The following is an 11,548-nucleotide window of genomic DNA, read 5'->3' as shown; positions in this document are numbered from 1 at the left end:
AAATTACACAACAATCCACAACTTTTCCAAAATTATCAATTAGGTCCCCCAAATTTCATAAAATTACAAAATTGTCCCTAAATTTTTCTAAGGCTTGTAGAATACTTCCTACATCATTTCCAACCCCCTACATAATTTTTCCATAATTGTTATCATCCTCTATAGTCAAGGTCGATGCTTTGTATGTTCAAGATTAGTGTTTTCAAAATTTTACTCGATTTTGATTCAATTCAAGCATGAAATCAACTTCGATTCAACCTTATAAAATATATACAATCAAAACCCTAACTTAATTTCATCAAAATACATCTTTCTCCCAAGATTAGGGTTAGGTCAAAACTTTATATGTTCATATGATCATGTACAAGTGATTTTAATCATCAATCATGCTTGGAAATGATTTTACAACCTCAATAACATCAAAATCCTTTATCAATTCCACAAAACCTAATGTGAACATAAACCTTAGAATTTGGGATCTTTGAACACAAACTAAATTAGCAAACAATAATGGTACCAAATGAGTGTTTTTCGAATAGAACAATTTTCTATTCACGACATGATCTAAAATACAAAGGAAATTGCTCAAAAATGTAAAATAAAAAATTCTCTTACCTTGTTCATGGGGAGCACGAAATGTTGGCTGAAATTTTTTAAGTTTTCATGAAATTTCTAATGAATTTCATGTTAATTTAACCTTTATTTAAGCTTAAATGAATAAAATATTCATTTAATAAGAAATATCCATTTTGTCATTAATGAAACTTGATATTTACAATAATACCAAGCCACATAACCTTATCATCTTTCCAAAGTCAAATATGAACAAAATATTTTACCCTTTTAACAATTTTACCAAGCAACTTTCCAAAAATTGTAATCTTACCACTTTGATCTAGCGGTCCAAATTAAAATCTTCAAATCCAATGATCCATATTATTTTCCATCATTTTAAAATTTGGAAATAATATTACTCAGCTAAATTTATCATCCTTCAAAATTTCTCAAAATTTCAATTCGATCCGATCTACCGAATTTTTACCGGACTTTAAAACTTTCTAGATTTTAACACAATTTCCAAATCAAGAATCTAATTTCAATAAAACCTCATTCTCAAGATTAAACTATCTATTTATGCAAAAAAAAATTATTTTGGGGAGAATTACCAAATAGATCCCTAAACTTTTCCCAATTTTCTACTTTAGCCACCAAACTTTCAAATTTTACATTTTAGTCACTAACCAAAATTTTGGGGTATTTCAATTCTTCCCCCTTAATAAAATTGATCCTCGAATTTTCAATACTACTTGATGTAAATATATAAGGATATTGCTTTTTCATATCATGTTCTTTTTTTCGATTAGCTTTTTCACCCTAGATTTCTCTGTCGAACTTTAATAAGCACTGGTTCTTTTTCATAAGTCAAATATGGCTGAATCTCTATTTCCTATGGGGTGATAATATGTCAAGGATCTGATTGATACTTCTTGAGCATCGACACATGAAAAACTTTATGTATCTTGTCCATTTCTGGAGGCAATTCTAGGTGATAAGTCACTGATCCAATTTTTTTATAATCCTATAAGGTCAAATAAATCTCAGACTCCACTTTCCTTTGCGTCCAAACCGCAATACATTTTTTTCAAGGTGATAATTTAAGAAATATTTCTTTGTCACCTTCCTGGTATTCAATATCTTTTCTTTTCAAGTCTGAACATGACTTGTCAATCAGTAATTATCTTAAGATTATCTTAAATGATGTTTTCCCATTACAATGTCCACTATAACTCGTTCCCATTCCCACTAAGGGATAGAAATCAATTATAATAATTCAAAAGGCACTTGATGTTTTACTTTAACTATCTGACGTGTCAGCCATTTAGAAACAAGCTCGATGATAACTCTTTTTATACTTGCTTCTAAACTCTTTTCTCCATAATATAAACATTCGTCGGACTTAACCTTAAAGTATTTAGTTTCTCATTTTCATGCTTTTTCTATCTTTGTCATGCATGAAAATTTTCATCTCTTCTCTGAAGATCTTTTTTCCGAACTAGCAACATAGGCTTTAAATTTAATAATACAATGAAAACACCATCTTTCTGTAAAGACAATCACATATTCAAAACTCTCAGAATATAAATGTCTTTCATCTTTATTATATCAGCCACTAAATTAGCTTTTCCTATTTGCGGTTGATAAGCACGTCATCAGTCTGTAAGGAATTCAATCCATTTCCATTATTTTCATATGTTCTAGCTAACACATACTTTTGACTTTTGAGATTCGTATAGATATAACGTCACTCACCATATAGATAGTGGTGTTATATTAACAAAGTAAACACTACTATTTCCAAATCGAGATCGCGAGTCAGATAATTTCTTTCATGATACTGTAGTTGCTTTGAAGCATAAACCAAAACTTTTCCTCTTGTACAAATACACATCTCAAACCATTATGAGACGCATTACTATAATTCACATAATATTTTCCAGATTCTAATTATACTGACCTAGGAACTTATGTCAGTATTTTTTTTAATATCTCCAAGTTTTCTTGGCACTTAACAGTCCAAATGAATAACATGTATTTCCTCTATAGATTGGTCAAAGGGATTATAATCATTGAAAAGTTCTTTATGAACCTTCTATAGTAACCAACAAATCCTAAGAAACTTTGAAATTCGAACCATTCTTTAGAATTTATCATTTGATTATGTCTCGTGCTTCCTTGATATATATTCTTATCCCCTTAGCTAAATCCACATGGACAAGGAATACAACCTTAGACAACCAACATTTACACTTGTTCAACTTAGCATGTAATTTGTTTCCCGAATAGTTGGAAGAGCTATACAAAAATAGGCATCGTGTTCTTCCCTGGTCTTACAACATATCACAATAACATCAATGAACACTACCCCCAATTAATCCAAGTATAACTAAAATACTCGGTTTATCCAATCCATAAGTGTTGCAAGAACATTTGTTACACCAAACGACATTATCGCAAACTCATAGTGTTCATATCGAATTCTAAAAATTGTCTTAGGAAGATCCAACTTGGGAGACACCAACGCACCCGTTTGACTGGTCCAAAAGATTATCAATCCTAGGAAGATGATACTTATTCTTATTTGTTACCTTATTTAACGGAATATAATCCATACATAATATCATATACTCGTCTTTTTTTTACAATAACACTAGTGCGCCCCAAATGACACGCTTAGTCTTGTAAATTCCCATTCTTAGCAATTCTACTAACCATGCCTTTAATTCTCTTAGCTCAGTTGAAGTCATTTGATGCAGGTTATAAAAATAAATGCAATACCGAGAAGCATCTCTATTTTACTTTCTACATCTCCATCTAGAGGTAATTCAGGTAACTCTTGCAGATACACAATTGGATACTCTCAAATAGTTAGAATATCTTCCAACTTAACTATGAAAGTTTGAGTGTCCACCTCACCTGCTAAGAAGGCTTAACAACCTTATAGCATTAACTCATAATAGTTACTTCCAAAATCCCAATAGGGAACATGTTTACTCTCTTTCCCGACCACTAATATTTCAAAACTTTTTTACTTCTTTAAAATCAATCTCTTTAAGAGATAATTCATCATGATATGATAGGGGAAATCAATCCATTTTTTTAAATTTTACCTTTGAAGGGTAATTCTATCAAGTCCATTAAAACTCAACACTTTGAATACTTATTAGACAATTACTGTTTACAAATACTACTTACCCTCACCTTCAAGACTAAAGGGTTAGGTGCACACTTCACTTAATATTAGTTCTTTCAAAATGTTTCATTCTTAAAATCTATACTAATGAATGAATCAGGGGTTTTCTTAAACTTACATTGACACTTCCTATTATGCCAAAACATAAACTTATTTAGACTAAGCAGGAGAATGATGGTTAACATCATTACTATCACTATTAGCTTATTTTTTAACCTCCTGCTCAATCATGTTCTTCAAACCCTCGAATACACACATATTTTTCATACACTATATTTATTCACCTCTATAAGTAAGGAGTGGCATCAATTGAACCTTATAATCACCAAATTAGTAACAATGACATCCTAGTGGCATGTATACACTTTTTAACTATAAACAAGCATTATTTAGTCCTATAATCAACTAAACATATAACTCTGATACCAATAAATGTATCACCTATAACCCGTATTCACGAACCAATACGAGTTACATATGTCATATCAGAAATTCAAAAACATTTCTTTAAGTGAACTGAGTAAAATTTTGTTTCATTCAAACATCTAAAGTTTCATAACTTGAACAATTATTATAAAATAATTATTTAGAGAAAAATCGTAATATAATATTGTTGGTTACCAATTCAAAACCAGTTTTAAATAGTGATAGACGGTTATGTTCTGTTTCATAAAATAAATACGATTGTCCACCATGTTTGATTTAAAACCCAAATTAAATTTATTTAAGCATAATTTAATATTATAATATTTATTCATACTATTAATTATATTTAATACTAATTATATTAAGAAATTTCAAACATTTCATTATCGTATACATGTCAGCTATAACTTTTAGAACACAGTAGGATGTCATCATTATTACCTATAAATATTTCCCTTGTGATTGATGCCAAGCTCATCTCCTTACTCATTTTCTTCCTTTTTCCCACGCGTGATCACTTTACATGTATTCCAACCATGTTACCATAAATTAACCTGATATAACCGGATATAAAGTTTCTTACCAATATACTTGTCATTTATCCCATAAGCTCGTAAGCTTATTTGTCTGTTTATCATTTATTAACCAATAAACCATAGCCCAAACGTAAATCCATGAATACCCTGGGTATTCGAGTCAAATATGCACCGAAGTTCTAATACACATAAGGTTGTGCCCACCATAATACACATAAGGTCATGCCCACCATATCCACTTAGCGCCCTTACACACTATAATGTTGCACTAAATGTCCTTACACATTAATGTTAATCCGATTATGCAGCTGCTAGACTCTATGGCATGCTAATTACACCATGTTCTTCAATGACTTACTTGGGCATACAATCTATTTTATTTGATCCATCCATGGCAAAGTATATTATCATAATTTAACGTTGGGCAGTTCATACTCAAAATATCATTCATGTTAACTATCATATTTGTTCATGATAAACATCATATGTAATGATCAATGCATTTTATATTTAACCTTTGACATATTTAGAATATGTCAAATATATGATATATGACATAAATATCATGCCAATATAAACAAGGTAGACTTATCGCAAGTCCTACCCAATGATGTATAAAACATCCATGTATAATGTTATGTATGCATTGTACTCACTTTGGCATTATATACAAGTCAAAATATAAGTCTCACTAAGCTTTAACTTGATCTTTTGCTTCTAATTCGGTTAAATCCAAAAATTTGTCATAATTTCATATTCTGACAGATTTCACTACCTTTAAAGAAATATTATTATGTATTAATATACACCTTTAAAAATTATTTAGTTTATATCAATGGAAACTAGACTCAAATAAAAATCTATCCATATAAGGAACTTCTTCTAGTTCAATTTGTACAATTTATGGTAAATTTTCAAAGTTGACCGACATAATCTGTTTTGAGCATAATCTGCTGCACCGTTTTCTGACCTATCCTTGGTTAAAAATTGTATCCTTTTTATATACCTCGAAATCAGTTTCCGTTTATTCTACACAAAACTATACTGGTATAATAATCCAAAGATATAAAATCATCCTCTAATCCTTTTTTATAATTTATGGCAATTTTCTAAACTTATTGTCCTGAACATAAATTCTAAGCTGATATCACCAATTTGCATTTTCAACTTGTTCACTAATTCTATTAGCTCACCAAACGCACATATATGCATACATAAAAAATCACATAAAATTTTACGAGTCACTCCTTACCATATTAAATCCTTCACTTGCCCATCGTAAGCCAATGTTTGTTCGATAACATAAGTACAAATTAAATTTGTACTCACCTAGTATCCTTAGCTTGCAACATTCCTTGGAATTTCCCATTTCATCCTTAAGTTTCTCCTTAGCTTTAATAATATTTGATATTGATTTCAATCACTCAATCTCTAGATGAACATCATTACCAAACATATACAAATTCAATCCAAATGTTAGAATCTTACTAACATATGCATACATTGGAAAATAAATTCCTAACAAATTTTCTGATGCTTATTCGATACAATTTCCATGTTACAACATAAATGTTGACCTTAGTACTTCTAATTGAACACTCAAATTCTTTTTTATCCCAACTTCACATAACATTTTCACTTAAGCTCCCAACATTTTCATATTTGTGATTTAAACCTCAACTTTTACAAGCTTTCCAAAATAATCCCAATTTCAAATCCTAACTTCAATTTCAACACTCAAACATTAATTTCCATAAAAGTACATTAACTATTGAACAATTACAAAACAATCCATAACTTTTTCAAAATTATCGATTAGGTCCCTCAAATTTCATAAAATTACAAAATTATCCCCAAATTTTTCTAATGTCTGTAGAATACTTTCTACATCATTTCCAGCCCCTACATAATTTTCCATAATTTTTCTCATCCTCTATAGTCAAGGTCGAATGCTTTGTATATTCAAGATTAGGGTTTTCATGATTTTACTCAATTTTGATTCGATTCAAGCATGAAATCAACTTCGATTCAAACTTATAAAATCTATACAATCAAAACCCTAACTTAATTTCATCAAAACGCATATTTTCCCAAGATTAGGGTTAGGCCGAAACTTCATATGTTCATATGATCATGTACAAGTGATTTTAATCATTAATCATGCTTGGAAATGATTCTACAATCTCAATAACATCAAAATCTTTCATCAATTCCATAAATACTAATGTGAACATAAACCCTAGAATTTGATATCTTTGAACACAAACCAAATTAGCAAACAATAATGGTACTAAATGATAGCGTTTTTCGAATAGAACAATTTTCTATTTCACGGCATGATCCAAAATCCAAAGGAAATTGTTCAAAAATGTAAAATAAAAATTCTCTTACCTTGTTCATGGGGAGCACGAAATGTTGGCTGAAAATGGCTAAATTTTCATTAAATTTCTAATGAATTTCATGTTAATTTAACCTTTATTTAAGCTTAAATGAATAAAATATTCATTTAATGAGAAATGTTCATTTTGCCATTAATGAAACTTGATATTTACAATGATACCAAGACACATAACCTTATCATCTTTCCAAAGTCAAAGATGAACAAAATATTTTTACCCTTTTTCCAATTTTACCAAGCAACTTTCCAAAAATTGTAATCTTACCACTTTGATCAAACGGTCCAAATTAAACATGGAAATAAATATTCAAATCCAATGATCCATATTATTTTCCATCATTTTAAAATGTGGAAATAATATTTCTAAGCTTAATTTATCATCCTTCAAATTTTTTTAAAATTTATATTCGATCTGATTTATCAAATTTTTACTAGAGTTTAACAATTTCTAGTTTTTAACACAATTTCCAGAACAAGAATATGATTTCAATAAAACACCACTCTCAAGATTAAACTATCCATTTATGCAATAAAAATTCTTTTTGAGAAAATTACCAATTAGATCCTTAAAATTTTCTAATTTGGGAACAAGAATATGATTTCAATAAAACGGAGTATGATGGCGGCGATGGTTGCGACGGCGGCGGCAACGACGATAAGAAAATAAAAACTTTTGGGGTTATTATTTGATTTAATTATAAGAAAAAAATTAATAATGTAATTAATATTATAGTTTCTTTAAAATTACAGTTTTATTTTCAACTAAAATATAATATACGTTGAGTACTTTATAATTCTAACATTTTGTAAGTTAATTTATCGGTGTTCATTGTTAATGGTGTTCATCGCTGCTCGTCGAGCTTCGTAAAAAATTTCCTAAGCAAAATAACTAGAGATTAAAAGTCTAAAATTATATTATTTTAATTTTTAACATTCAAATTTTATTCGCATTTAAAATCCGAATTAAAATTTCTAATTAACTTAAGTAACACCAACAACTCAAATAATTTAAGGATTTAGTTGTCATTTCAAGCGCGATCCAATTAAGAAAAGCAATTTTCATTACAATAATTTTCGCGGTAGCTATCGAATAGAACGTAAGCAATACTAACAGACATGTTTATTTCATTACAAGCAATGATAAGGATAATAACAAAGTAAGAAAAGCAAAGAAAATAAAATATCTTTTCACCATAATTTTCTAACATAATTAAGATTTGGGTAAATGACAAATTTCATCACTAAACTTTCTTTTTACTCCTAGCTTAGTCACTAAAATTTTAAAATTTCAATTTAATCATAAACCAGTCAATTTACTTTTTTTAATCACTTGGTGCTAAATCATAAATAAAATGATGACATGGAAGTTACATGTATTGATGTAGAATGTTTTTTATTGACATAAAATCCATGGTCAACCACATTATTTTCTATTTTCTTTATTTTTACTTAAAATTTGAAAAATTTACAATTTTATCTCTATGTCACGTCGATGTTGTAATCACCATTATATAAAATCTTTGTTGATTATCCAAGAAATTCGTAAATTGATCTCATTGTCTTCTACTACTCTATCAATTTAGATTTTACCTAAATCATTTTTAAAACTTGTGATATTCAACACTAAATTCAAAACTTATGAGATCCTAAATTATTATGATATATAATATACGTCATTAGATCAATATTAATAGCTCACTACCTCATCTATTTTCTTACATTGAGACTTAAAATAAGATGTTTCATTATAGTGAAATCAAAGAAAATTTAAAACTAAAATTTTTCATAACAATAAGACATATTTGAGTTCATATTTTCTAAAAGAAAATTGTTTAGTCATAACGTGCCTAACTTTTTTATAGAGGATTGATTAAAAATAAGAGTAAACCGACAGTTCAATGAACAAATTGGAAATTTTAAAAATTAATGACCAAAATAAGAACAAAAAGAAATATGAGTGATGAAATATATAGTTCATCCTTAAGGTTTCAATGCAAAAGATATCAACCAGAAGTCAAAGTCTGGCTAATTTTCGAACAGAAATATAATTTTTCGGCTTTGCTTGTCATCTAAACCATTTCCTCAAAAAAAAAATTCTTCTTTCCCTCGATTTACATAAAGAACAATCAACCCAAACTTTCACTCATCCAGTTCAGAGTTCTTCACAGGCAAGTTTCTCCCTTTCTCTTTGAATTTCTGATCTGTTTGTTTTAGATTCTGTGTTCTGAACCCTTTTTTGGAAATTTTTTTATAGATTTGTAATCAGTTTTATTATTAATATCCTTTTTTTGGGTCAATGTTCTTTCTTTATGTTCCCGGAGAGATCAGTTGAGAAATATAAACCTAGATGTTAGTAGGTATCGATGGTTAATTTCTAATTTTATTTGAATTCATGAACTCTGTCATAAGATTGATCATAGAAAAGTTCCCCAAAAAGCATTGATTTTGAATTCATGAACTCTGATGGAACAGAAAATGTTTCCTTTTTAGTTCTTAATTTGCTTCTATGCAAGCTTATCTGCTGATATAATAGCAAGTTTGGATCATATATCAAAATTTCCATTGAATTATTTGTTAGATATTGTGACCTGAATTTTGTTTTAGCTCGGTCTAGAAATTTGCAGTGCAGCCCATAGGTTAGTTAAAAAATTGCAAAACCTGCGATTGATTTGAAGACTCTCAAGTGGAAGGGGCGGTCGGTGAATGTTATTTTCTAGGTTGTGTAATCGGGTTGAGAGAGCACATTTAGTGTTTTGTGTTGCACCTGGATTTTATCTCTTCTGTCCATGATTCCAGATTGCTTCTTTTCTTGTTGTTTTGCAAAAGTACACTTGTAGTTATTCCGTAATTGATCGTTCTTACTATCTGAATTTGAGGTTTTTTCATCATCATTCGAACCAGGGATTTCGTCCGTTGAGCATACACCGAGGAGTTTTAGCCATCTCCGACGCACATGGATCAAAGTAATCAAAGTCTTTCTCCATCTTTACTTATCTAACTTCTAATATGCCCTCCTTTTAATTTAGGAACTTATGTTTCTGTGATGCTGTTCGATTATATTTGCTCCTAAAAGCTTGTTCTTTTCCATTTCGGAAATATTACATTGTCTTATATAGCCAGTTTCCTCGGTGCCGTATGTTATGTCAGGAATTTCTTTTCTTCGGGATGAATCTGATAATTAGTTTCCAAACAATAACATGATTAACAATGTCACAGGCACTACTGTGGAAGAATCCGGGAATTCAAGAAACAGTCTCGAGGTTTCAAAATCACTCTCTGATAAACATCTTGATCTTTTGAGGCCATCTGCTCGATACTATTCACTATTTAAGGGTAGGGACTCTGTTAAGCCTTTATTTTTCCGTAGATTGCTACGTTTAATTGGTCATCGATAGTGCGTCGTATTATTTATACGAGTATATTACATGAATCAAGATGTAAAGCTAAGATGGTATGGCAAGCGCCAGATGCAGGTAAAGGCAAGTATACACTTATCAAAGACGTGGAGGACTTCCAAACAGGGGTTTTCGACAAGCCTCTCCCGTGCTTTGGGTGCGGTATCGGATGGTTTTCGTGAGTACTTTTTGCACTTCCTCACCATGCTTCTTCCAGCAGTTTTTTCCATTTCTCATGTCATGTTTCTTACAGCTTCCTGGTAGGATTTTTATGTCCGTTGATGTGGTACTATGCTACATTTATCTATTTCGGGAATCACTACCGTAAAGATCCGAGAGAGAGAGCTGGTCTTGCTGCCTCTGCAATCGCTGTAAGTGCTCCCAGTCTCTGTCTTTCCCTTTCTCCTCTCGTAAATAACTTTCGAAATGATCAAACATTCTCTGCCCTTCTCAATGTTTGTTCATACCCGTGTTCCATGGCCCGGCTTTGTTATTGCAGGCAATGGTATGCTCTGTTGTACTGCTGATCATAATAGTTTTTCTTCTGTTTTAAACCTAAATGCCCAGAGTTGATGTGTTCTTCGTAACAAGCGTATACATGTTTGAGTTAAAAGGAATCAAATACTATGGCTAGAATGGAGAAACAAGAGTCAGCTGTGTCCCATAAGCCGAGCATCGTTGTAAAGACACAACAGATTCGAGAAATGTTCTGTTCATAGAAACTATACTTCTGCAATTGATAAATTTGAGGCTAAGTTTGTTTGTAAGTAATTTGATGAGTTCCATTAATGAAATAAAGCTTGTTCCATTGTTGAACATGATGCAAAATGATATTTACTTTCAAATCAGTCTTATACTAGGTGTTCTCGAATCAAAGTTCTATCGAATTATGAAATCAAGTTCATATATATAATATACTAAATAAAAGGATTTAATCGAATGAATTACAGTAAAACTGACAAGGGAAACCAATTACCGGCGACATTGTCATCCTCCAAAGAAAATAACACAGCTTTTTAAGCTTGATTTTTAGCCTTGCAGC

At 30.4% G+C, this 11,548-nt stretch overlaps 1 protein-coding gene across 3 annotated transcripts; it reads left to right on the top strand.

Annotated features, from left to right (window-relative positions):
- Positions 1-9,142: 9,142 nt before the first annotated feature.
- On the top strand, positions 9,143-11,319 carry LOC120173437. Of its 3 annotated transcripts, none has more exons than XM_039180616.1 (6): positions 9,143-9,279; positions 10,013-10,074; positions 10,328-10,444; positions 10,555-10,684; positions 10,760-10,877; positions 11,006-11,319. In XM_039180616.1, the coding sequence occupies exons 2-6, from the start codon at positions 10,065-10,067 to the stop codon at positions 11,057-11,059; spliced, it is 429 nt and encodes a 142-aa protein (XP_039036547.1). In that variant the 5' UTR covers positions 9,143-9,279; positions 10,013-10,064; the 3' UTR covers positions 11,060-11,319. The 3 variants fall into 3 exon arrangements, with proteins under 3 accessions (XP_039036547.1, XP_039036549.1, XP_039036548.1); XM_039180618.1 differs by having other exon boundaries at positions 9,144-9,279; positions 10,585-10,684; XM_039180617.1 differs by having other exon boundaries at positions 9,144-9,279; positions 10,579-10,684.
- Positions 11,320-11,548: the final 229 nt, after the last annotated feature.

Source organism: Hibiscus syriacus, unplaced genomic scaffold (genome assembly GCF_006381635.1).
Source record: "Hibiscus syriacus cultivar Baekdansim isolate YM2019G1 unplaced genomic scaffold, ASM638163v2 tig00111952_pilon, whole genome shotgun sequence".
Taxonomy (NCBI): Eukaryota; Viridiplantae; Streptophyta; class Magnoliopsida; order Malvales; family Malvaceae; genus Hibiscus; species Hibiscus syriacus.
This window is presented reverse-complemented; position numbering and strand designations above follow the sequence as displayed.